Source organism: Octodon degus, unplaced genomic scaffold, assembly GCF_000260255.1.
Source record: "Octodon degus isolate 3935 unplaced genomic scaffold, OctDeg1.0 scaffold00009, whole genome shotgun sequence".
Taxonomy (NCBI): domain Eukaryota; kingdom Metazoa; phylum Chordata; class Mammalia; order Rodentia; family Octodontidae; genus Octodon; species Octodon degus.
In genome coordinates, this window is record NW_004524585.1 from 10,965,616 (window position 1) to 10,992,586 (window position 26,971).

Here is a 26,971-nt window from a genome sequence, read left to right on the forward strand (position 1 = left end):
GTGCAGGTCACTGAGTCAGAGACATGCGCCCCTGCAGGAAGTCCTGGAGTTCCCGGGTGTCTGTCCTTGCCTGGAGAGTCTGGAGCCCTGTCCTCCACCAAGGAAGGAGAAGTCTGCTGTTTTCATTTGTTCCTCCAACGCGGCCTCTCAGGATCAGGGCTACAAGGAACCAAGGCTCCATGTTCGCTAGCCTTGGACCATCCAGCCTGGACATTTCACCTCTGCAGCCCTGGAAAATGCTCTGGCAGAAGGAACTGCCAGTCATCCGAATTCTGGCTCTGGTCCACTCCCCAGGCCTAGAGCAGCCCCTCTGAGCAAGCCTCAGCCACAGTTCTGCTCCTTCTGGGCCACCTGCCTCCTATAGGCTCGGATGGGAACCATTCTCTAGTTGGGCTCTAGAGAGGGGGCTCTCCCTGGCCCATTGTTACAGAGAGGAGAGAGAAAAGATGTGCTGGTACTCCATCCCAGAAGCCTGGCCTGCACTCCGCACGCCAGCTGTTCCGTTTCTCGCCACAGGGTACTGAGAGGTCACTGCTGTTTACAATCCCTTGCACATCTGTTCTGAGTCACGCATTCATTCATTTAATCAGTCGTCATTCACAAAATATTTTTGAGAGCCCACTATGTGCACAGAGCTGTGATTTCTTCTGAGAACAAGTTTAACTGAAGATGGGTTCTTGGGGCACACAAATGGGTGAATGATGTCAGGGAGGCCTCCCTTAACAGAAGGACATTTGGACTCAAGAAGGGCTGGGGAGAAAAACAGGACTCTAATCCTTCCTCAAAACCAGCTCCTCCCAAAACCTTCTTTGTCTTGATCAGTGGCAACTCCAGTCTGAGATGTGTGGAGGCCCAAATCCTCAGAGACACTGACTCCACGCTTTCCCGCACTTGGCTCCTCTGCAAATTCTAATGGCTTCAAAATATGCCCAGCATTGGACCACTTCTCACAACCACCACGTTCACCACTCAGTTCCAAACCACTGTCATCTTTCAGCTGGACTGTCGCCACTGCTTTAGCCTCCAAAACCCAGCAATGTGTCTCCATGCCAGAGCCAAGTGACCTTTCCCAGGGGGAGCCAGGTCATGTCACATCTGCTCCATACCTGCCAAGGGCTTGCTCCAAGCGAGAGCCTGAGTCTGTGTCATGACCCTGAAGGCCCGGAGCGCTGCCTCCCCTCACACCTCCGCCTGCAGCCCACCACTCTCCCCTCCTTCTTTTCTTTGCAACCATGCTGATCTCCTATCTGTACTTCACACGCAGGGGGCACATCCACCTGAGGGCCTGTGCTTGGGCAGTTCCCTCTTTCTGGAACTCTCTTCTCCCAGATGTTCATGTAGGTTGCTCCCTCTCTTTCTTCAGAGTTTTATTGAAATGTCATGTCTCAGAGGAGCCTTCATTGGCGTCACTCTTACTGTCCTTCCCAACAGACTCTAAGTTGCATGAGGATAGGGTTTTGATCTCTTTTGCTCCAGCACCTGTTACAGCTGGGCCAGGCCCCAACAGTGGGGAGCTGGTTTCTTAATACAGACAAGACTCAGTGCTCAAACATCATGGGAGTCTGAGCAGGGAAGCTTAAAGATCTTCTCAGTGTGCTGGCTGGTAGTACCCCCTCCTCGGCCCAGTGTGCTAAGAGATCGCAGTCTCCCACACATTTGTTCTAGTCCCACATTTCTGCAATCAGTCTTCATTCACTAAATGTTTTTGAGAGCCCATCATGTGTGCAGGGCTTTGATAGCTTTCAACAAAAAGTTTAACCAAAGATGAATCCTGTGAGCTGGCAGAGCCATATTGCCAGCCTTTTCTCTAGAGCCCAACTGTGGACACATCAACACCCTCCCTCGCCCTGCTCTGTCCTTATCCCTGGACAGAGCCAAGCATGGACTCCCTGCCTACTACTCCCCTCATCAGATCCTTTCTCCCAAGGTCACATTTCAAGGTCAACAGGATGAGGACAGTCTGGCCCTCCATGTCAGCCTCTCTTCCACTGCCTACCTCACAGTTACCAAGCCCTATCCTGATGGGCAGAGCCCCCAGCCCCCACAGACTCCCTGGGTTACATCCATTTCCAATCACGGAACCGGGAGAATGTAAAATCACATACATGCCTTTCTTTGGCCCTGTGCTACATTTTCATTCCTCACATTGCTCTAAGTTAGCAGTCAACAGATGTGGTCACATCACTCATCCTATCTCCACCCCAAACACTGCAGTGCCTTTGGAGAGAAAGGAATGGGTTGACCCTATCTTTGGGGAGCTGGAGACTGAGGACTTTTAGGATATTGAACCAGCCTCTTCCTCCCTCCCTGCTTTAGAAACCAGGCAGGATCCAGCTGTCCTAACCAGGTTACTGACACCTCCAGCACCCATTGCCTGCCCAGCCAGGCTTCTTCGTCATAGCCCCTTTGTTGACCACTGATCTCTCTTCAAGTCTTTCAAGGTAGGGAAGGGGGAAACAGTCCAGTGCAGGGGTTTGGGGCTAGGTTTGGGGATAAGGTGCCAGGGTTCAGTCCCCTCTTTTTAGGACTTGCTCAAGGAAACATGACATATATTGGTTTTGTTGACTAATGTTGGAATGCCTGTTGCCACGGCAGCAGAGCACTCCCACTGTAGATGAGGATGGTGGGAAACATGGGATGTGAAAGAAATCAAAGCAGAGCCAGATGGAGGGAGAGGTTGCATTAGAGAGCATCAGAAAGTTCCAGGATACCAAGAGGACTATTGAAAAGGACCAGTACCTGGCATGGAAAGACCCTCAAAGAGTGACAGGATCAGCCCTGAAAGGATGGCACTCCAGGGGTCCACCCTGAGCTAACTCATGGGATCCACCTCAAAAACTGACAAGTGGTATGTGCTGCAGGGGGCAATGGGCTTGAGGTCTAGGTGGCAGGGTGGGTCTGCATCTCCTCTGGGCAGTCTGCTCAAAAGGAGCAGAATTCCAGGGGCTGTTTATGGAAAGGAGGAGAAGGCCTTGGGATTTGGGGAATATAATATCCCATGAGAGGAGGCAAAGAATACAGAGAGGAGGAGGAGGAGGAGGAACTAGGCTAAAACACAGACCCAAAGGAGGGATGAGATAACCAGGCAGGAAAGAAGGAAGTTCAGGGCCCCGGGGCAGTGGGCATCCAGTGACATGGACATGCAGGTGGACAGAGCAGCAAGCGGAATAGTGTTTCATAGCAACTCTAAAGAACTGAACCACCAGAGATGAGGGGCAAAATGGAACCAATGAAGAGAACATGAGGTTTTGCCTGCACTGAATGAGTAGGTTATGGTGAGCATAATGCTTTTCAAGCAAGATGCTTAGCAGTTCATTTATTTTTGATAAGGAGATGAATTTATATACAGGAAGAAAACTTACAGACAAGAAGCAAGAACTACTGTAATCTGATAAATTGGACTATAGGTGTCCTTAGATTCTCCAGGTGCTGTTTTTAGGAAAGGCAGGGTTCCCATATGATTGATACAGGGACATCTTGTATAAATTATACAGTGGGCATGAGCAAGGATGAGGATGTAGAAATGATGGTTTGTGGCATCGTTACACATGGCTTGTGGGTGGGGAAGGGGGGATGGTTATACTTATTCAAAAATTTGACACCAAAGATGAGGCTTCATCCCTTTCATGAGCTGAAGCCTGATGTCCAGGCATGCGCATGACACTTCCTGCGTCCCATGCCTGGCCTCATCCTTTGTGCCCTCTGTACCTGGCCAATTCTGCATGATTGCACTTCTTTCCTCTTAACCAGCTCTTTCCTGCTTGTCATTTCCTATCTGGACTCACAATTCCTGGCCCCCCTGAATTTCTAAGAGCTGGGCCAGGCCTCTAAGGACAGCAGGCCTCATGTTCTGTGCCTCAGGACCTTTTGGTAGCTTTTGGCACTCCACTCCTTTAAGGCAGTGCCTGTTGTCATTCTGGTAATTAGAACATACACACACCTATGCCTGTCTACTTGTAAGGAATAGGTGGGACATTGACTTTTTACAGGGACAGGGTTATTTCCCTGAGTCTTGTGTTGTCTGCCTTGTATTTCTTGCTAGACAGAGTTCCTTAAGGGCACTTTCTCTATCTCCAAGGCCAGCCAAGGGCCCGTGCCCCTTTCTGTTTCAGAATCTTGTGTTCTCAGTATTGTGAGTCTGCTATGATCCCTGTCCTTGAAAATTTTATGGCATCTCCATTCAGCTCTAGGATCGTGAAGGCAGGAAGTCCTGGGCGCCAGCCAGGACCAGAGTCATGCAGGATACAGACCCAGTGTGCAGCCTGGAGGTCTCCAAACCCTTTTAACCACCACAGCTACAACATCTGCTCCATGCAAGTGCTGAGAGAGGCAGTTCCCAGCTCCAATGAGGGTGTATCCATAAGTGTCTCTCACACCAGCCAGGCTTGATGCTCAGTGCTAGGAGAGTGAGCAAACCAGGGAACACCGACACAGAGGTCTTCAGATTCAAGGGGGAAGGAGAGGAGGAGCTGGAGTGATGGAGGCTGGGGATGGGGTGAGGAGTAATCAGATGGTTATTGTGTTCTGGCACCATTCCTGAGCTTTACAGCCCTAACATGTAGCTGTACCTGGAGCCTGCCCTTCCTGCAGCAAGCTTGCTGATAGAGCATTCCCTCCACTAGCTCCTGCCCATTGCCTCTCCGGAGAGCCTTTGTCTTGGACAATCTGACCCTGACTTGGGAGGCCATGGGAAATAGGTAGCGCCACCTTCTATACAGGCAGGCGGGGTGGGTTTGGAGGGAACAGTCCTGGGTAAGATGCTGCCTGCTCTGCCTGGCTCTTGCTGTCCCTCACCTCACCCCTCTTCCCTGGCCCCAGGTAGGAGAAAAGAAAGAGCAGGGCTGGAGATATGTCCTTTTAGATAGCCTAGCAGTCCTGCTTCAGGGCTGGCAATGTTAAACTTCTCCTGAGTCCCAATATTTGACCCAGGACTTGATCCCCCAAGCCCTTTCACCTAGGAATCTGGTATTGTAGAGGGATAGTGAGCCAGAGGGTGTTAATGACTTTGGCAAGGTCATGCAGGCAACTGGAATGGGAACCCCGACTCTATCCCAAGGGCTGGTCCCTTTCTCCAGTGCCCTCAGCTTCCTACCCCATCACTCAGCCCTCTCTACCTTCTGTGCCCAGAAGAGCACCTTGTGTCTCAGATATAAGGTAGGAAAAAGCGTCTCCAGGGGAAAACATCTCCTCAGCTGATGCCTTCTCCTGCAGAGGACCACCCGTGTCCTCTGAGAACCCAGCCCTCCTCTAAACTGAGAGCCAGGACACAACCCGGCCCTCTCTTTTATTTGCCCCCTACCCCTCACTCGTCCACCCCCAGCTCGCTTGCAGATACCTCCCCCTCCCAAGCCAGAAATAGACACACACGCTCTTCCCACCTCCCTCCTCTCGCGCACACTCCTCCCCTCCTCCTGTTTGCTCCCCGCCTTCTCCTCCCCTGCTTCCTCCCTCGGAGCTGCAGCCCGCAGCCTTTGCTGGAGCGGGCAGCCGAGTGCGGGAGGGCGCTGCCCGGCGGTGCCCAGCCCGCGGTACTGGGACTGGGAGGCTGCGGCCAGGGCCGGGCGCGGCGGCACCTCTGGGCTTCGAGGCGGCCTCGGGGTTTCTATCCTTCCTCTGACTGATTTTTAATTTTTAATTTCTTTCCCCGTCCCGCCCCTTTTCCTTCGACCCCGCCCCATTGCTTCACGGCTTCCGTGCTCTTTCCTTTGCCCCTGCTTCCTTCCTCGCGTTTCTTTCCTGGGCGACCCCGGCTCGGCTTCCCCATCCTCCCGTGCTGCTACACCCTCCTCTCCCTTCTTCCTCGGTTTCTTCCGTCCTCTCCCCCTCCTCCGCCTGCTCCCCGCCCCCTCCCCCGCCCTGTGCCTGCAGACGCGCAGATCGTCCATGCGCTCCTCGCGGGCAGAATGCTGGGCAGCAGCGTCAAGAGCGCGCAGCCTGAGGTGGAGCTGAGCAGCGGTGGCGGCGACGAGGGCACGGACGAGCCGCGGGGAGCCGGCAAGAAGGCGGCTGCAGCCGACGGCCGAGGCATGCTGCCCAAGCGCGCCAAGGCGCCCGGCGGCGGCATCGGCATGGCCAAGGCCAGCGCAGCTGAGCTGAAGGTCTTCAAGTCCGGCAGCGTGGACAGCCGTGTACCTGGAGGGCCACCCACCTCCAACCTGCGCAAACAGAAGTCGCTCACGAACCTCTCGTTCCTCACTGACTCTGAGAAAAAGCTGCAGCTGTATGAGCCCGAATGGAGCGACGATATGGCCAAGGCACCCAAGGGTTTGAGCAAGATGGGGTCTAAGGGCCGCGAGGCCCCGCTGATGTCCAAGACACTGTCCAAGTCTGAGCACTCGCTCTTCCAGGCCAAGGGTAGCCCGGCGGGCGGCGCCAAGACACCCCTGGCCCCTCTAGCGCCCAGTCTGGGAAAACCCAGCCGGATCCCGCGCGGACCCTACGCGGAGGTCAAGCCACTCAGCAAGGCGCCGGAGGCGGCGGTGAGCGACGATGGCAAATCGGATGACGAGCTGCTCTCCAGCAAGGCCAAGGCGCAGAAAGGCTCCGGGCCAGTCCCCCCCGCCAAGAGCCAAGAGGAACGCGCCTTCCTCAAGGTAGACCCCGAGCTCGTGGTGACCGTGTTGGGCGACCTGGAGCAGCTGCTCTTCAGCCAGATGCTGGGTGAGTCCTGCCGCTCCGCCCCACCCCGCCCCAGGCTTTCGCCTGGCCAGCTGCAGGGGAAGGTGGGGAAAAGCAGAGCTTCCTCCCTTGCCCCATCTCCGTGGGACTCTGCTGATCACTGAGCCGGTGAGGAGGGGCATTGAGCACAGATGTGCAGGGCCCACCTCTAAACGCGCCATGGCTAAGTGTGTCTTCAAGACGCCAAACGTGAGAGCTCAGGCCCTACTCTGGCCTGCCTGAGGTGAGGCTAGACAATGGCTTAGAGAGTTAGGTTCTCAGAAATAGAGCCCAGTAGTGTCCTGTAATTTTAAAGTCCAGAATTCTGATGTGGCAAAATGTGGGGCTGGGAGAGACCTCTGCTGTGGAGACAGGAGAGCATCAGCCTTGCTGCGGACGTCTTTTGGGGAGAGCCTGCATCTAGAGGACAGATGTGGGGAGAGCAGATGTCAGCGCCAGTTGGCTCTGGAGCTGAGCTGAGGCTCTACTTCCTCTGTGGATCCCGGGTGGGAGCACGAGTCGGATTTCCCGGGTGTGGGGGTTCTTGGCAAGGAGAAACGTCTGGGGCTAAGGGCCTGGCGGACAGCCAGCTGCACACATCTGGATGCGCATCTTACACCTCAGCCCTGGCACTGGCCCCAGTCCCCTAATCCCCAGCCCTGGGTCTTTTAGAGAAAGGTCTAGATTTTTGTGCTGAGACTCCGCTTTGACCCTTTGGCTAATGGAAGCCGAACAGGCGGGAAGGGAGGAACAAAGATTGCTCTAGTGGAGGAAGCGCTGAGAGCTGCTCCATTGTTCTCTGAGCCTGAGAGCCTGAAGAGCCCCTGCAAAAAATCCGGTGCGGCTCGCTAAAACTGCTTGCTATCGCTAGGCCCCCTGCCCTCAGGGACTGATGGATCAGGGATATTCTGGACACCGAGCTACTGAGCCACGGGAGCCCACAAGGGTGGGTTGTTGGGGCTATGGAGGAGGGGGAAGGAAGGCCAGCGAGGGCTGGAGCCCAGGCGAGACGCTGTGATTGTGCTAACTTGTTGCGGTGGCTGGACTGTGAGTCCTCCAGAGCTGGCACAGTGGGATGCTAGCTTGCTGGTCCTCTGCATGCTGTCCGCCGCGCTGGGGGCTGGGAAGGGGCGTGTATGTGCGTGTGAAGGGGCGGGGCCGAATGACGGGCAGCAGTCTGAGTGATGGGTGGATGAGAGGAGCTCTCTTGGTCGACCTGTAGAAGATGAAACTGGAGGAGATTGGTTGGGTCTACTGCAGTCTTCCTGGGCATCCCATTTTTCCCCAGCTCCGGAGTGAGCCAGGATGAGGGTCTTCTGACCAGGTGCAACGATTTCAGCTGTTCTGAGAACTGATCCTTACACAGGCCATAGATGGACTTTGCAGAGGCAGTCAGGAGACTGGACAAGGGCAAAAAGGGAAGAGCAGCCTGGTCCCTAAAGAAGCCCTCCTGAAAGTCAGGGCTTTGTGGGGTAGCTGGGGATGGGATGGGCCAGGGCAGAGTGGCAGGGGACCTTCACACTGCACAGGATGTTTGCCATCCCATGCCCAGAGCCTGCTGAGCCTGCCCTCAAGGTGCTTGCAGTTCAGTGGGCTTAGACAGACAGCATGGGGAAAAATATAATAATCGTAGGCCTGAAGGAAGGCTGCAGAGAAAATGATACTGGACTGTGCAGGGAAGAGCTGGAAAGGGAGGCCTGCTTAGGCCTGCTGAAGGTAGAGTAATCAGATTGTGATTGAGGCAGAGGAGGCAGCAGCCTGATAGGATGAACATTCTTTGGAGACTCAGAAGAGGTTGGGCCCTTCTGTGTGACTTATGTTGGGCACAGACTAGCAGAGGACACAGGCCTGTGTTCAAGGTCAGGGCTTCCCCTAGTTGGGGTGACTGTAGCCCATCTGGCCCTCCCCTGTCCTGGCAGTGTTCCACACTGCCCTAGGACCTGGCTATCCTTTGAAGACCTCTTTGTGGCTTCACAAAAATGTGTGACCACAGAAACATTGACAGCCAGTCCTAGAACTGGCTTGGAGCTTGGGAGGAGAAGCTGAGCTGTAGTCCAACATTCCTGCTGAGTGGCTGTCACTTCTCTGGGGACACTTCCATGGGAGCCTCTCAGCAGCCATGGGGTGAGGAGAGAACACTGCTTTGGCTGTCTAGACGGTGAGAGGTAGGGCCAAAAGGATGAGGGTCTGTCACCTCTGAGTTGATTGTGGCAGGGAGATTCTGCATTTGTTTCCTTAGACCTCCTCATATCTCTTTCTAGAAAACTTGACTGAGAGAAGAAGGATGTAAAAGGTGCAGAGGGGCCTGATCAAGGTGGTGTCTGCTGGCACAGGCCACCAGAGCTGTCTTGAGGACACTGAGAGGGCAGAGGGACAGTGCTGTCAGCTGAGAGAGGCGAGCTGGGAGAGTTGGCTGAGCTGGCTGGACTGTGAGGTCCAGGGTGGGGTGGGCCCTAGGAAGCAGTGCTTGGCATCAGGTGGGTGGGGTGTCAGCTGGTAATTCCAGGCCAAGGTTTTCTCCTATGCAAAGGTGAACTGACCAGTAAGAGTACATAGAAAGGTAGAAAAGATTTGCTTCCCAGGAACCATGAGGTGTTCACTTGTCAGGACAGGCCCTTGGTCTACAGCAAGGTGGTTCTGAAGATAATGGCTGATATCTAAGGATGGTGGCTAAAGACACAGGAGATTTGACCCCACTCATGAGGCTCATTGTCAGGCTCTGCACACTCTCTGGTACTGTCTCAGACCCAAGAAGCTGCCAAGACCCAGTTTCTGAGGCAGATGGTGGGGGGAGGTGAGGCAGCCCCAAAGAAGAGCCTTTCTGGAATAAAAGGGAAGAACTGAAACCTGATCATCCCCTTTCTAGAAATCAGCTGGGGCCCAGATGGTTTAGACAGGCTCTCTGTCCCTTCCCCATACATGGAAGCTGCCAAGTAATAGGGTCCCACTGGGGAACCCTAGCAACTTAGAAGACTGAGGGGTGGGTCTTAGGGAAAATGGCCCAACTCCAGGAATCAGAGACCTTAGTCTACAAAATGTAATTTGGCACAATGAGGAAGACTACCAAGCCTGGGGCAGGGACAAGGCAGTAAGATACTTCCTCTAAAGGCCCTGTCCACAAGTCCTAAACTCTGGGTCCTCCCCTGGGGCTTAGTTTCTCCGTTTGTGAGTAGAAGATACTCTCCCATGACTCATCCTTACCCTGTAGGGATGGGGTGGTGATTAGACCTGGAAAATGTCCCACATGGTTTAAAGAGAGCATATAATGATGCACAGCATTTGAACAGTACAAGAACACTCCTCTTCCTCATTGGCTTGTCCTGGCCTCGGAATTGCAGACTACATAGAAATGAGAAAGGTATGAGAAGGAAAGAGAAGAAAGGAAGCTGTCTATTTCCTTTGGGTAGCTAAGAAAGGAAAGGAAAGGAAAGGAAAGGAAAGGAAAGGAAAGGAAAGGAAAGGAAAGGAAAGGAAAGGAAAGAAGGAGAAAGAAAGGAAGCTATCAATTTCTAAGCTCTTTGCTTGCCTGGCTGGTCGGGTAAGGCAAGGTTACTTCAGAGCATTTACTCAGGGATAATTTGGGATGAACTGTCTTCACACATCTTTTTCCCTTTTTATCCAGTGCTTTGGAGAGTAGGGTGGGCAGAGGATATGTGAACTCTGCAAAAACCTGCTGCCCTGATGTGTGAGCACAGCCAGCACCCCCACCCCAGTGTCAGAGGGCCCACCCAGAGCCATGCCTGTTATTTCCAGGGGTTCCCCTGGCCTAGGAGAAGAGCATGGATGATGCTCATTTCTTTCCCTCCCCTAGCAGGGCAGGCTTATGCCATCACAGGCCACAGGAAGGGCTGTGGCAGGTACAGGCCCATGGGCATTTGTATATTGTGTGGAGCAGGAACTGGCCTAGAGCCTCAGAGTGGTGAAGCTTCCTACCTTCCCCAGGGTTGCACTCAGGAGAACATTACTTTTTGTGCTGTGATGAGGGTGTTTTCTTCCATGACCAGGCTTGGGCCTCCACCCGAGGGGCTGACAAGAGGTCCTGCTCTTCCGCTCTGGCCATGGCCTTGCTCAGACTGCTGCATCTGGAGCTGTTCTCACAGGGTAGTCCAGATTCTGCCTTAAGACAGGCCCTCCACTCTGAGGAGATGGCACAGATGGAGCAGACGTGCTGCTCTGACTCCAGCAGCTGCTTTGGTTCCCTGAAGCATGAACTGACCCAGGGAGATGGCTTTTACCATCCATGATGGCTTCAACCCCAAACACAGGCCTATCTAGACCTGGTTTGAATGATTACCATGTCAACCAAAACCTTAGGGTGTTTCCTGACCTCCCTCTTGTTCCATGTTTCCCCAGTTCCTCACCCGCTCTGCTTCTGGGACTTCGGCTACCTCCTCCCTAGCTCCCCCATCCCAGGCTGCCAGCACCAGATCCTTGCTTTTATGCAGAGCCCCTCTGCACATGTCCATCCCTGACAGCCTCTAATCCCAGGGCTGAAGGCACAGGGTGCCTCCTGTGGCTCTTGGGAGAAAGAATCCCCCACGGATCCTGCTGAGCAGAGCTCCCTGCTCCCTGACTGCAGCTCAGCACCCTGCAGTGTCTCCCTGGACAGCTAGTGTGAAAAGTCCCCTCCTCTCTGCAGAGCACTCCGCCTTGCTCAACCCTTCATGGGATCTCATAGAACCACAGAATGGAAATCGTCTAGTGGAGCCTCCCACTTAAAGCTGAAACTAATCCTTCTATAGCATCACAGGCAGGTGGGTGTTCTGTTTACTCACTCCTAGTGACAGAGGGCTCACTACCTTATTTTCCTGAAAAGCATTCATTACTAGAGCGATCTTCCTTTGTTTTAAATGTTAAGCCAAGATTCTATCTTCTGGGAATTTCCATCCATGACCTCAATTTATTCTCTGGCTAGTTAGAGATTCAGCTAGGGCCATTCACGAATTTCTTATATTTGAGGTCAGACAGCTGTCTAAGCTCAATGCCATCATTTCTTGCTTGGCCCTACTCTTTATTTTTTGTCTCCTTCTCCTCTCCCTCCTGCTCCTTTTCCTCTACCTGCTTTCTTCTTCTTTTTGTTTTAAATAAGGCCTGATGGAAGAGAAAGAAGCCGGCCTGTTTACCTGGTTCCTAGGCCCTGGGAATCCAGCTCACCCCACATGCCACCCCTGCCTCCCATAATGTCTGTGGCTCCCTACTAGAAATATCACACCTGGCCACATCTTCTCCTCACCAACCCTCCCCCACAGCCTTCTCCCTCTGCCTGAAACCATGAGCTAGCCAGCCACTTCCAGGGGAAGTGGACTCCACGTGTTTCTCATTTGTGCTGGCTGACCTCGCCCCACACCCTGTTTGGATTACTCAGATGCATTTGATGTCCCAGGAGCCTGCAGCCTTCTCCCTCTCTGCTCAGGGAGGGCCAGGGGGCCAGGTCCTGCTTATGCCCCTTGCATAAGCAAGCTCCCTCCAATAGGAACCCCTCAAAGGCCAGGTGAGCCCACTACCTTTATACCATTTTCCAAACTGACTCTTCTAGGGCCTGGGAAGCAGGAAAACTGAGTTTTTGGTTACAGTGCTCTCTTGTTCAGTGAATCCAGCTCTCTCCTTCCTTCTGACCAGCAGAGAGCAGAGCACAGATGGGGAAGATGCCCCAGGAACTGTTTTTCTTTCCCCCATTGGAGCTGAGATAGGAACAGAGTTGTGCCAGGAGTGTGTGCAGCATATGACGATCCCTGATGGTGTTGTGCCAGGGTCAGTGGGGTGGGCTTGTCAGCTTTCATATGCACCTTCTCCCCCAAAATTTTAAATCTCTGGCATGTGGAGATACAAAGTGTATGGAATAAAAAGCGCTGATTAGGAGAGAATGAAGACCAACCTGCCAGGAGACTGTAGGCTCCTTGAGCCTGGTCTAGTGCAGCATTGGGAAGGGAGAGGGTGGTGCTTGTCCTGATTACAGGATTACCCTTGGACTTGGACTCCAGAATGTTCTACTCTTACAGTCAACACTGTTATACACTTCATGTTTGACACCAGTCTTTTCCAACTCTGCTCCAGCCAAACCTCAGCCAGGCATCCAGAAATCAGCAGAGGGTGGGCCTTGGCCAGAGCCATCTGAGAGTCTATTTTAGACATCTCAATGATACATTTCAAGGCCACTGGGGTGGGCGGTTCACCATAATGACTTCTAATTTCTGGGCAACATTTCTTGCTCTGGGCTTCTCTGGTACTATCTCCTGTAGCTTGGGGATGTGGAAAGCAAAAATAAAGATAGATTCAAGCCCTGGTGTGCTGTAAATAAATTCACTGCTGGTCCCTGTGTAATCCCAGAGCTGTTCAGAGGGTTGGTTGTTTGGGGTATTGATGTTCATGTAATCTGGTCTAGGCATTAGTATTTATTTATTTATTTGATGTATTTGGTACAGGGTCTCACTATACAGCTTGGACTTAATGATCCTTAATTGTTTTCAGTCTCTTCAGTGCTGGGATTGCAGGTGTGGGCCAGTGGCTGGCTCAGCATATCCAGAGGCGGGGCTGGCAGGGCATGTGGTGCCACGGATCAAACCCCATTCCTTGTGCTTGCCTAAGCAGGCACTTAGTCCACTGAGCTATTAGGCATTGGTCTTCAGTGGAGACCAAGTACTGCAATGGAGAGCCCAGGTTGCAAGTTCAGCTTTGGGCTGAGTGGTGAGATAGTGAACGTGAAGAGAACAAGACTGAGAGGTACTGAGTTAATGGGCTGTATGGCCCATGGCGTAAAAGCACTGGGCTTTAAGCTGGCTGAGGTTGGGTGTCGGTGTGAACATGGTGTGCAGTAGATAGCGTGTGTTTACAGGGATTGATGTATATAAACACTTGCACCTTCACTGACTTCCAGCACATATGCGTAGGCTAAGGGTGCATTTGACTGTGTGTGTGTGTGTGTGTGTGTGTGTGTGTGTGTGTGTTTCTACACAAAAGCTGGACAGATTGAAAAGAGTGAAACATGAACATGGTGGAACAACTTCCCCCCAAACAGACTCCCCAGCAGAGGTTGTAGGGGTTCGGACTCCTTGCTTCTTTCCCAGAAAAGCACTCTAAGTACTGATTGCTCCTCAGACTACGAAGACATGGGCTCCCTTTGCCCTTGGTGATCTACTAAATAGACCCTTCTTCTTTTGGAGAAGCTGGCAGCCAGGCAGGAGACCGTGCCCTCTTGCTGTAGCGTCCCTAAAGTACCTTGAAGCCTAGGATTCCAGCAGCCCCATGGTGAGCTGTTGCCTTGAAGCTCCAGTACTTCCAGCAACTTCCAGTTGTTCTTACAGGGCAAACCAACAAACAAAAAGCTCAAGTATATAATCAAATAATAATGACATTTACCAATCACTTGGTGTATATAAGAGACACTTTTTTATCCTTATGGTGCATTATAAATCACTTAATGCTGACAAAAATCTTGTGATCCTGCAACTTACATATGAAAAAACTGAAACGCTTAAATGTAAGTAGTCCACACAAAGCCAGTAAAGTAAAAGAGCAGCACAGCCAGGATCTGAACCTAACACCTAGTGTGCCCTTATTCCAGGAACTTCAGAACTCCTCCAAACACAGTTTGATATCATTTTAGGAGCAATTTGCCAACCAGTCTGTGGGAGGAAACTGTGTTCCCAGGATCGAGGCTGTGGGCTGACTTTCTAGTTGAAGATAGGCTCGATGAGGAAGGAAAGCGCCCGTACTCATTCCAGGACTGGCCGAATGTGGTACGTGCTGTGAGGAAGTAAGGAGTGTCTGACGTAGGGGCCACCCAGCTGTGCACGTGGCAGAAGCTGGTGGTCCATAGGCCTGCGCCTCCTCTACCAGTGTGTGGCATGTGGGTGGCACATGCACACAGGTGGCGGGGCACTCCACAGGAGAGTGGGATTCTGGCAGCATAGATAAAAGAACTGGAAAAGAAAGGTGGTGGTAATTGAGGGCCTTGATAGTGGGGTGTTGAGAGCATCTGCATACTTGACGGAAAGGTAGGAAAGGAGGTGAAAGATATGAGGCCAGAAAGACAGGTTGATCGTGGCTGATGGTAATACTGCCTTGGGATGCTGCTATAGGCTCTGAGCAGACAGTTAAATGGAAGAGTTTTCCCCCAAATATTCCCCAAAGCAGACCTGTACCCGCTCCCCTCTTGGAGAGGTAGCTGACTAATGTGTGCAGCCTGCTCAGGGCCTCTCCATTCCACATCCCTTTGCTGGAGGGAAGATTGCCCTTCCAGCCACTGCAGGTCCCCATAGATATCCAAGGAGAGGCTACCTCTGTCCTCTGAGGTTGTCTCTGTGATTAGTAGCAGCTTGAATGAAGCCGTCCTATCCAGGGATTAACCCACCACTGCCTTAGCCCCTGGCAGTGCCCTGCTGAAGGCAGACCCATGACTCACAAAGCGTGAACCAGCCTCCACTCAGTGGTGCTGCAGTATGAAGCCGATTTGGAACTAGACAATGGAGTTTTGCAAGTATATGCAATTTTGAAGCAGGGTAAGTGGGATAGGGGCCATATTCCAGCTCTAAATTGCTTGTACAATCCAAGAAGACTTCCTGAAGGAACCAGCAAGTTGAGAGCTATTTAAAGGAATCAAAATGCTTGGTTAGAGAGAAGACATTTCCAGTCTTCCAGCTTTGTTCAAATGAGGGCAGGAGGACAGGATGCGGACTGGCTGGCTTGGAGCCCTCCGAGCAGATGGATCTTTGGGGAGTGAAGGAAATAGGCTGCCCTCAGGGTAGGAAGGCCCACAAGGAGAGAGGATGCCTCTCACCCTATGCCCACGCCTTCATTGCCTCTGTTCCTTTGGGATGCCACACCTGTTCCAGTTGCCATGCCTGAGTGTTGCTATGAGATTCTGTTGTTATAGGAACCAGCATGTTTTGCCATGTAGCATTTGGTTTTACCATGGAATCTAGGCATCCCCAGAAGGTATGCCTTCTGGTGCTCGAATTCAGGAGTTGTCATGGGGTACAGCCACTGCCCTCATGTTTTACTGCATCCATAGGGGCTTGAGGATGGCATGGTGTCCAGGGGTTGCTGCATGTCCTTCTTTCATTCTTCAGCACTGGGGGAAAAGGAAGAAATCAGTGACTGTCCATGGTAGAGATGAAAGAGGCCAGCCATGGTGAATGGCCATGGCCACAAAGGGGGCCTCCTCAGTTGCTAGGGCAGGGCCCAGTCCTTGTGCTGCTTGCCACTGTGCCAAATCAGTGGGTTTGTTTGCTGCTTAGCAGGCAGAATAGTCTGTTCTGCTCTCGGTGGGACTTGCAGGGCTCATTACAGGCAGGGAGGCCTACTTGATATCCAGGTCATTCTGAGGTCTTTCAGTGCAGCCTGTCTCTTCAGGGCCAAGCTTGTCTGAGTCTCTGGAAATCAGCAACAATAGTGACTAACATTTATTTTTATTTATTTTTTAAATTTTTCAGTTAATGAATTAATTGGTACAGAGGCTCACTATGCAGCTCAGACTCATAGTGATCCTCCTGTCTCAGCCTTCCCAGTGCTGGGATTACAGGTGTGCCCCACCATACCCAGTTTCAGTGGCCCACACAGTGTGCCTGGGGTTCTGGGGCCACATGGCATACAGTACTGGGGATCAAACACAGGCCCTTGCACTTGCCAGGCAGGTGTTTAGACCACTGAGCTATCTCCCCAGCCCCAGACTAACATTTATGGAGCACTCACAGCTGGGCTGAATGCTTTGCTTGCATAAGCCCATGTCATTCTCATGCTATTAGTTGAGGGGCACATGCAAAATATTAACAACCCTGGCTGGCTGCAGAGCGGTAGGATTCCTGGGGCCACCTTTATGCCAGGTGCTCAGTCTGTGGCTACTGGATTACAGGAGTCCCAACAAGAATCCAGCTGGCCAGCACACCAGGGGAGCATGGGTGGGTGGGGCCAAAGAAGCTCTTACTTACTGTAAGGGAATGTTTCATATTATTGAGTGACTACAGTGGCCCTACCATGCAGTTCTGTGGTTGATAGCCTCACTATTACATAAAATTTAGATGTGAGAAAACTTACAAGAGCCTAAAGAATGCCAAAGAGCTTGCGCAAAGGCAAAGGCAAGTTCATGGTAAAGCTAAGATCCAAACAGGGCTTGATTCAAGCACCTACGCTTTGCCACTGGGTTCTTACATGTTGAGTAGCAACTGTCTTCTCCCCCTGCCTCTCTGTATTTGAGAACACTTAGCCTCAGCCAGTTTTGTCAGGGATCTGCAAACCCAGGTCTATAAAATCAGTTTTCTCCTGCACTCTGCAAACATTCCATGGTGCTATTTGCCAGGGACTCTGCCTCCAAAGCCCTCACTGCCCAATGTGGAAAGCAGACCCATAGATAGGGATTCCAACACAGAGGCATGGCTAGTGCTGGACAGAGCAGAGCCTGGGAGCTGCGGGGAGACTCTCAGGAGGGGCCTTCCCAGCCACATGCAAAGGAAGAGGCCAGAGGTGGCCTGGATAAGGATGACTAGAATGGCCAGGAAGAGTAAGGGCTGGAAGGTTAGCTCAGGATAAGCTGTTCCTCTTACCCTTTCTGGCTGCATTCTGGATTTGCCACTCACTGTGATCTTGAATAAACCACTTAACGGCCTGAGCCTCAGCCTTCTTGTTGGTAATATAGCAATTAACCTCGCCAGCTCCCAGGTCTGGGAGGGCTGGATGAGACACTGCTGAAAAAGGCTAATGCTGCACATGTCAGCCCCCTCCTCATTTCAGGGTATGACTTTCCTTTTACTCTCTTCTCCCCTTTCTCTCTTTCTCTGTGACAGTAGCCCCTGATTTCTGGGTTAGATTTCCCATAGTGCTGCAATGAGGTGATGAGAAATTAGCCTCATGGAAGAACTGAGAGTTACTATGAATTTATTTATTTATTTATTTATTTATTTATTTATTTATTTATTATACTGGGGTTTAAAACTGGAGCCTTTGCACTGGGCTGTGCCCCTGGCTCCTTCTCTCTCTCAGTAAGTTCTCACTATGTAGTACAGGCTGGTCTTGAACTCACTGTATAACCCAGGCTAGCCTTGAAATTGCTATGTAACCCAGGCTGGCCTTGAACTCACCATCTGCTGGGATTATAGGTGTGTGCCACCATATCCAGTTTTTGTCATTGTATATGTACTATACATCTGGCGCTACTCTGAGCACTCTACATGTATCAATCACCTAGCTGTCAGACCAACAGAATAAGATGCTATTTTTGCTCCCATTTTACCAGTGAGGAAGTAACTTTGCCAGTGTCACTTAGCCGTGAAGTAGAGGGCTCTGGGTGTGCTTGCAAACAGTTGGTCTCAAGAATCTGCCTCTTTAACTGTAGTCTCATAGGACTCTCACTGTGCACATGGCAGCAAAAAGTGGTCCACAGGCCTATGCCTCCTCTACCTGGAGATCAGCCAAGTACCCTGAGGAGTGGACTCCAGCCGAACCCTCATGGGGAGAAAGAATTGGTGCTGTCAGAGGTTTGAAGGTCATGTGGCATTCTAGTGCTTCTTTAATCTATGGCAGAAAGTGAACAGCAGAGACAGTATTTTTTTAAAAAGTGGATAGAGCCAGACGCAGTGACACACAGCTGAAATTCCAGCACTTGGGAGCTGCAGCAGGGAAACTGTGAGTTTGAGGCCAGCCTGGGCTACCGCAGCAAGACTCTATCTCAAACAAACAAAGTGGACAGATTGTGAAGCGTGGAAGATTGGCAAAGAACAGCACCTTTAATTCAGGTGTATGGCCCATACCCAGCCTGGCTCCTGTCTGGAGTGAAGTCTGACAGTGTCCTTGTTTCTGAGCAGGGACAAAGATGCCAGCCTGACCTATGCTTTTGCCTTGGACTTCTCTGTCCTTCCACTGGCCAACAGTCCCTTTGAAGGTCCTCAGGTCCTCCCAGGGCCAAGGCAGGAAATTCACCTTGGTGGCCTAGTACCACACAGCTGGGGGTACATCTTGAGAAAGAATGAGCCCAAGATATCCTAGCTTCTTCCAAGATATCCTGCACTCTGGGGAACAGGAGGATGGGCATGGTGCTGACCCTCACTCCCCAGAAACATGGGGCTGGGGTAGGGCATTAGGCTTGGGGGAAGGACCTCCTGCCCTTCTGTGTCTGAGCTGGAGGAGCCCAGCCTGTGCCTGCGCAGGCGCTGGATTCCTGCCACTTTCCCACACTCTGCAGATATTGGGTTTCCTTCTGAAATCATATCTCTGGATCACAACTATAAAATTCTTAGCCTCTCAACTCAAGCTGTTTGTAACAGCCTAAGTCATTGTCCTTATTCCCTTGGGGCCTTAGGAGGGGGGACACAGAGTGTAGTGGCCAAGCGCATAGACTAGAAGGTCAGATAGGCCTCAGGTGAAGTCCTTGTTCTGTATTAAGTAGCTTTGAGACCCTGAGCCAGTTAACCTCTCTGAGTTCAGTTTCCTTATCTTTTGAGTGGGTCAAATAATACCTGTGTTGTAGGGACATAGCTCAGCGGAAGCGTGCATGCTTGGTATGTGTCTGCATTTGATCCCTAGCAAAAGGGAAGAAAGCATTTCTATGATGATTAAATGAGGTAACGCATGCAGGGCACTGAGCACAGTGCCCAACACACTGAGAAGCATCCAATGCAGTACATGGAAGTTTTGTATTGTTATTTTATTGCTGTCTACCCATCCTGCCATATGGGATAGCAGAGAAAGGAGACATGGCCCCTGTCCCCAAGAGGTCCACTATTCAGAGACACACAGGTCTTGTTTTGAGAGCTCCTGTGCTTCTGGGCTCAGCAGCCTCCAGCCTGTCTGAAGAGCCTCATATTTTCCCACACTCTTACTCCCAAGCCCTTGCTGCCCTCTTTGCCACCAGCCCACTAACCCCCTTCTTTCTCCCCTGCCATCAGGATGACATCACCCACAGGCCCCTGCCTCTACTTTCCTGTCACTGGGCCCTGCCTCTGTTGTGTTGTCTCCTCACGTCCCCATCTACCAGGTGACTTGCTTGTCAGGCCCTGTCTGTGTTTCCCCCACAATGCTAGCTCCTCTCTAGACACCGCCCAAGCTGCACACACAGAAATTAGACATGGCAGGGTGCGTGCTGTCTGCCTTCCATCTGCATTTGATTGAGTAGCCCCAGCCTCCTCCCACCAATGCTCTTCCTTCCCAGCCTGATCCTCTCTGAGGTTCATGCCATTCTCCCAGGCTTCTCCCTTTGCCAAGCCAGGAAATCCTCCGGGCAGCTCTTCTCCCTGGCTTGGCCACTCCTGTACCCTGCTTGGCATTCCCCACTTCATGCCTCCCTTCTGCACCCCAGATTTTTGCCTGGGCACAGCCACTCTCATTGTGCCTCCAACTCTGGCAGTTCCAGGCCCCCATTATCACAAGCCCAGCTGCTGGCGTACAAATCAGATGCCTGGGCTAAAGTGAGGTAAAGGCCACCCTCTGTCTCTGTCCCTACTCCCTGCAAACACCAAGTGTAGGAAACTACCAGGTGCAGAACGATCTCAGAAAGCCTTCTCTCCTGCTGCCATCTCTGGCTCTCTTTGGAGGTGGAGGGCAGGAGCACGGGCAGGTGGGCAGGCAGGTAGAGACCCCCTCCTAAGGGGAGCCGGATCCCCACAGCATCTGCTGGCTGAGAAAAAACGGGGAAAGCTTTAGGCCACAGTGCCCCAACCTCCTGGCTTCTTTTCCTCAGTCACGTAGTTCAAGAATACTCACTGAGAGGCTGGCATTGCTTCTGCCACTTGACCGCTCCCAGATTGCCAGCCAGCCTGCTGCCATTTGGATTCTGCTATCTGTATTGCAAATGCACTCATCTCTCCATTATCCTGCCTCATATAAAGGTCTAAAAAAATTTCCATCTGTCTTGAGCTATTCCTCATGAGATTATGGGATAACAATGTTCCTAATTTTCCTTTTCCAACTCCAGTCGCTCTTGACTATGACTAGTATCCCTTTTGATTCTCTGAACTCAGATGCAAAGGAAGTAAAAGAAGTGCTTTATTGCTGACTGTCCACCCACTTGCAGGGAGTGCCAAGGGAATGGTCAGGAAAGTCCTGTGTGGAGAGAGAGGGCTCTAGCATCCCACATCTTCCAGACAGATGCCTTTCGGATGCCTCCTGTAATCTGCCCAGGGAGGGAACTGGGGGTCCAGCTTCTCCCCTCTCTCTGCCTCTCTCTTGTTCCTGGGCTCCCATATGTTCAGGGAATACAAACTGACACTAGCATCAGTCTGAGCCAGACATCACTGGAAAGGGAACTGTCCCACTTCACTCTTGCCTCCTTCTTTAACACACACACACACACACACACACACACACACACACACACAGCCATGCATTATCTTAAGCAACTCTGTAAGTAGGAGACAGAAGTCTAAAAGAAAAAACAGATGGGGTGGGGGATGGTTGGTGAGGGTGGCACAGCCACTGTCCTTTCTATCCAGAGGCGAGATCAGGAGAAAATGGTGGTAGCAGCAGAAAGGATGCAGGCTGGCCCTTAAGAGCTTGCCTTTATGACAAATGAGGGCTGGGAATGATGGGGAGGAAGCCAGGACCGCTCCCTCCGTGCCATCCCTGGGGCAGCTCCCTTCCTGGGCTCCAGGCCTGCCTGGAGGAAGCCGCCTTCCCCTAGCCTGATAGGAATGGACAAATGCAGTAGGCTGCTGACATCTTGACTTTCTCCTGGGTAGGGGCTCCCTTTTCTCATTCTTGCTCCTCTCACCCTGTGATTTCAGAACTTGGGGTTCTCAGAGGCAAAGTAACATGGGGCTTCCTGTGGGCTCCAGTGCAGAGCCAGCAGGAAGCCATCCTCTTGTCTGTTCCTTGTCAGATTCTTCTGAAGGAATTTAAAAACGAGAGCTGTGCATAGAGGGAGGGTACCCAGCTCCTCTCTAGGAAGCCAGGCTCCCGAGTGAGGTCAGGAGACTCCCCTCCATTGATAGGAGTCTGAATCCCCTTAGTTCACAGGCACTTGCCCCTGAGTCAGAGACAAGCCACAGCAGCCTGGTATCACAGCCAGCAGGATCCAAGAGGCGAAGTGCAAACCCTTCTCATTGCAGGTGGGGGAACTGAGGCCAGAGAGGATCAGGATCTTGCTTAGGATCCCCTGGCACTCCCTGGACTTCAGAGTTGTTTTTCTCCTATACTCAAGTCAAACTATCTGCCCCTTAGATGACTCAGTCAGGGTGCTCTGCCTTGGCACAGGTAGCAGGTCCTTGAGACAAGGAGTGGGACAAGCTGTGTCCTCCCAGTGGAACTCCCCTCAGAATGAGCCTGCTGGGCCCTCAGTGATCATCATCCAGTTCCCTCTTCAACAGACAAGAAAACTGAGGTAACATAAAGCAGAAGTCACCCAATCCATGAGTGGCAGATTTAGGATCTAGATTCAGATGTCTCGGCTCCTATTCTTGTCCCGTGATCCTTATTTTAGGTACTCAAGCTGGGGGAGGAGGACATGTCACGTGTCACAGTAGCACCTCAATGAATGGCTGTTGCTGGCCTGACCCATGAATTTCAAAAACTCCATCTTCAGAGGGTTTAGGGTCAAGTAAGGAGAGCCTTCTTCCCCCCCCCCCCCCGCTTTTAAATCTCACAAATAGGCTTTGAAAACTCACTCTGCAGTTCTCCCCACCCCTACAGTGGCTCATATAATCTCTTGGTCTGGGTTGGTTTTTCCATGGCTGTGCAGGTTGGTTGAGGAAATGTGTCTGGCTTCTGTCTCAAGTATAGGGAAAGGTATCCCCCTGAGAGGGTTGGGAAGATCTGCCAGGTGTCAGATGTGCCAGTTGGACCAGCCAGAACCCCATCATAGGCCATGGCCTTAGTCCTAAGAAAATCTAGGTCTGATGGTCTCAGTGTGGAACCCCAGTCCTCCCCATGCAGAAGTTTCTTGGGGTCTGGAAGATTGCCTCAGTTTCCCTCTGTAGAAAATGAGGGCAGTGACACCAAAAGGTCCCAGGAGAATGAGGTCACGCCTGCAGAAGTCCAAGGCTCTCTCAGAGAGCAGGCACGTGGGGGTTGTTACTTCCGCCCAATGACAGGGAATTACATTCCACTAGCCCAGTGATGGCAAAGGGAGACAGCACCCAAACTGCAAGCCCAAACCTTCTTATTTATCACAGAGTGTCAGCACTGCAATTAAACCTCAACATTGAGGTTTTAAGTTTAGGAAAAACAACTCTCACGTTAACACCTTTTCTCTTAAAGCAAAACACAATGACGTGGGTGCCATGGATTCGTCACCGCTGCCTTAACCTCACTGCCATGCTGCCCCACACCAGCATGCCCAACACTCCTATTCTGATGGCTTTCATTGGCTTTCTACTCAGCTGGAAAAGAGCGTGGCCCCACTCCTCTTAATGGTGACAATTGTTAAGATGAAATGCGACTGACGCCTCGTAGCCCTGGCCTGGCCAGCCCTGTGCAGCCTCCTTTTGCCCTCGCTCCTCAGCTGCCACCTCATGTCTTTTCTCCTTATCTCCATATCTGCAGCTGAGCTCCTGCCACAGGTGCTACAGTGAGGACCAAGGTTCCAAGGAAGGGGAAGGTGGTGCTGGGCATGGGTTCATGCAGCCCCTGGGCCAGTGGCTTGGATGGTGGGAGAAAGGAAGGCCCAGGCTCCCAGAGCTGCCAGAGGTACAGCGCTGATGCGGGCTGCTCAGCCCCTGCCTGCCTCTCTGGGCCCCTCCCCTGCAGTGTGGCTGAGGACATTTCCCTCCACAACTCTTCCCACCCGGACTTCCCTCTGCCCCACATCCTCATCCTCTGCGCTGCTGCCTTGGGGCTGCTGCTGGACCTTGCTTCCTTTTCCTAATCCTCTCTTGAGCCCTATGCTGAATAACAGAACTGGGTGTGGCTTTGCAGGAAAGTGCAAGGTCATTGCTGCAGTGTGTCGAGTGCTGGGGTAAGGAAAGGAGATGCGTCTTCCCAGACTTGGGCTGTGGACATCCATGTGGCACTGTGCTGAGGAGCCCAACGACTCTCAGTGATTCACCCTTGTCCTAGGCTGGGCCTCCGCTGCTTGCCAGGCATTGCTTTAGTCTTTGAGGTTGCAGCAGTGGACAAAACAGACCGATCCTTATCTCTTGGGACTGACAGTTTTTTAGGGAGTGGCTTTAAGCAAATAATCACAGAAAGACTGCTTAGTTCACACTGGGTACATTCTGTGCAGGAAAAGTCAGCATCGCACTGATTTAGATGACAGGGCTAGTCAAGGAAGGCTTGTCTCAGAAGGGCGCCTTCAGCTAGGGCCCTGTGGCTGAGCAGGAGTTAGCCAGGCACAGGTACGGTATATGAAGTGGCTTTGACATTAGGTATTTGAGGGGAATAAAAGAAGCTCCCTGAGCTCAGAATGATGATGTATGGTGGGGCTGGGGAAATGGAGGGGTGGTGGTAGTTTAGGTAATGATGGTGATGGCCACAATGGTAGAAGTGATGGTGGTATTTTGATGATGGTAGTAGAGGCAATGGTGGCGGTCTTGGTGAATGTGGCAGTGATGGAGCAGGTGACACCCATGATGCAGTGATGGTGGTAATGATTTTGGCGATGTGAGTTGGTGGAGAAAATACTGAAGGCCTTTGTGAAGGTTGTGGTGATGGGTTTGGAGGTGCTGATGGTAGTAGCAGTGATGGTGATAGCTACAGCAGCCATCCCCCCTGCAGCCTCAGAGGCAGGGTGAGTGCACAGCGCTTGTGGTGGGGTAGCTGCCCCCACTGTGTCCAATTGTAAGAGCTAACGGTCACCTCCAAATGATCTACTTTGCACACTCCTTTAAATAACAAGTACCACTGAGCACAGAACCATGCTAGAAATTGTCCCTGCTTTCGGGAAGGTTCTTATCTTCCCAAGATGCAGCCCATGTTAAGTCTCCACATTCTATCTCACTGTGCTGGCGTGTACTTCCCTCTGTATCTTCTTTGATGGGCTCAACTGAGGAACCCCAAATGTAAAAGTGCCCCACTTCAAAGCTGATGGCTTCCCTCCCCCTAGCCCTCCTCATGCTACAGCCCATCTACACAGGCATGGCACAGGTTTGGTGGGCAAATAGAATTTCTGGGCCTGTGTAGATGAGGGTGGACTGAGCCAAGTGTTTCTCTGTGACTTTTTTTTTTTTTTTTTTTTTTTTGTATTTTAAGGAAGGGTCTACAGGGTGTTCAGGGTCTCACTACTAGATCAGACTCATAGTGATCTGCCTATTTACAGCCTCCCAAGAGCTGGGATTACAGGTATGCGCCACCACGCCCAGTCTCAATTGCTGTCTCAGAGGGCCCTGAGGCCAGGGATCAAACCCCCAGCCCCTGTGCCTGCTTGCAGGAGCTTTAATCCGGTGAGGTATTTGGCCGTCCCTCTCTGTAACCTTGAGCAGATCATTTTGCCCCATATGTTACTTACCTCTTTTAAGTAGAGAATAATGTTTACCTTTTTTTGCTCCGAGAGCTGTTGGGAGGACAGATGGACTCATGTATACAAAAACTTGATGTCACTGCTAGACACAGGCCTGTGTGCAGCCTGGGAGCAAGCAGTGGCCTCTGTACGCAGGTACTGTGAGATCATCACTGACTCTGGCTGTCTGGTCAGCAGACCTGGCCACAAAAGGGTCCTTATCTGGGAGTTCCCATCCATGGGGAGCCATGCCACTGGTCACAGTATGGATACTGGCCTTTATCTCTGGTGAGTCATCTCAGGCTGCCTTGAGGTAAAACTCTTTTTTTTTTTTTTTTTCCACTTCTCCATAAAAAGCAGGCCAGCTTAACATAAAACCCTTAGAAATATGAGACTGCCTAGGCCATCCTTGGATCCTCCACATTCCAATGTCTTTTGAGCTTCATCCCTTCAGCTGTGTCCTCTTTCTCCCCTTTAGGTTGCCAGAACATTCCTACCCCTCTGGCCATTCCTGCTTTCCCATCAAGACAAAACCAACAACTCCTCCACATTATGGCTGTCGCTACCTGACAATAGCCTTCTGCAGTATATCTGCAACTTTTTTCTAACTTTGACCCCCAGTCAGAAACACATTTCCAGAAAACCCAGCACACACACCCGCTGATCCAAAGTGTTATGAAACAATACTGTGTAGAATGTACTTGCTTTTGTTTATTTTTTGTATGTGGCCTATTGTTTTTTAATTGCTGGTTGCAATCCACTAAATTGATTTCATGATCCACAAATCAGTTGCAGTCTGCAATTTGAAAAGCTCTGGTCTAAATGGACCTTCTTTCTAAACATAGAGGGTCTCTGGGAACTGGTTGTCAGGACAATTTGCCCAGACTTTTGTGCCAGCACTGATCTGCGTGTCTTATGCATACAGTTCAGTCAGTGCTTGTGACCACTACAGGAATAGGGGTCGCTGTCATAATCACTCCAAGTTAACGGGACAGGAAACCAAGGCACAAGGAAGTTGTATGTCTAAACTTCTACTATTATTAAGTGACAGAACCTCAGACACCATAGGACTAACTATTGGGCTCTGTTGGCTGCCCAGAGGCCACAGTAATGGGATCGATCTGCAAGGGGACACTCAATGCTTTAAGAACCTAGTAGCCAGGCATGGTGGCACACTCCTGTAATTCCAGCACTTGGGAGGTTGAGGCAGGAGGATTGCAAATTGATCCCAGCTCAGGCAACTTAATGACTTGATAAGATACCATCTGAAAATAAAACATAAAAGGCTGAGCTATAGCTCTGTGAGAAGGTCCTGGATTCAATTCCCAGTACTGGAGGTGAGGATAAGGGTCAAGAGAAAAAGCTAGCAGCCTGTGGTCCTTGGTTGAGCTGGATACAGATGCTTCTGGAAGGCAGGCCTGGTTTGCCTGCTGCACAAAACCTACAGCACAGCCTGGGCTCTGGGAGACACCCCACAAATGCCCAGCACAACTGCCCTTCAGATTCCAAAGCCTGACAGGGTCTCAGCAGAGAATTAAAGCTGCACTGAGTGCTTATCAGCCACCAAACCAGGACTCAGCCCACGGGCCAGTGGATAAGTAGGACTAAAGCAGAGTGTGGCACTGGTCTTGAAAAAAAGCACTGCTGTTAATTTTAAACATAACGCTTTTCACAGACTAAAAAAAAAAAAAAAAAAAAAAAGCGAGCTTAATCTTACACTCTCACTGTTTTTTAATGAATGTATTGTTTTAGACAGTGAGAATGCAATAAAAGTTTTGAAAATTTATTTCAGAGCACAGTAAGAATGTCTCCTCGCCCTTGATGGATTGCTTTTAAGATTCAAGTCCAAGGCTCCCGCACGTGGGCAGGCAGCACCCCACAGATGGGCTGTGGCAGATATTAGCAGAGTGAGAGTGCGTGTGTAAGGGATGGCCGTGGGAGGCACACACTTACCAGATT

The 26,971-nt window shown here is 51.5% G+C and overlaps 1 protein-coding gene across 2 annotated transcripts in view; it reads left to right on the plus strand.

The window, feature by feature from the left end:
• Nav1 (neuron navigator 1) overlaps window positions 1-26,971 on the plus strand; it is a 260,493-nt gene that overhangs the window by 85,814 nt on the left and 147,708 nt on the right. For both annotated transcript variants that reach the window (XM_023707932.1, XM_023707940.1), the window contains exon 4: window positions 5,869-6,660. In XM_023707932.1, the coding sequence (XP_023563700.1) occupies window positions 5,869-6,660 (792 nt within the window). The remainder of the gene's footprint in view (window positions 1-5,868; window positions 6,661-26,971) is intronic.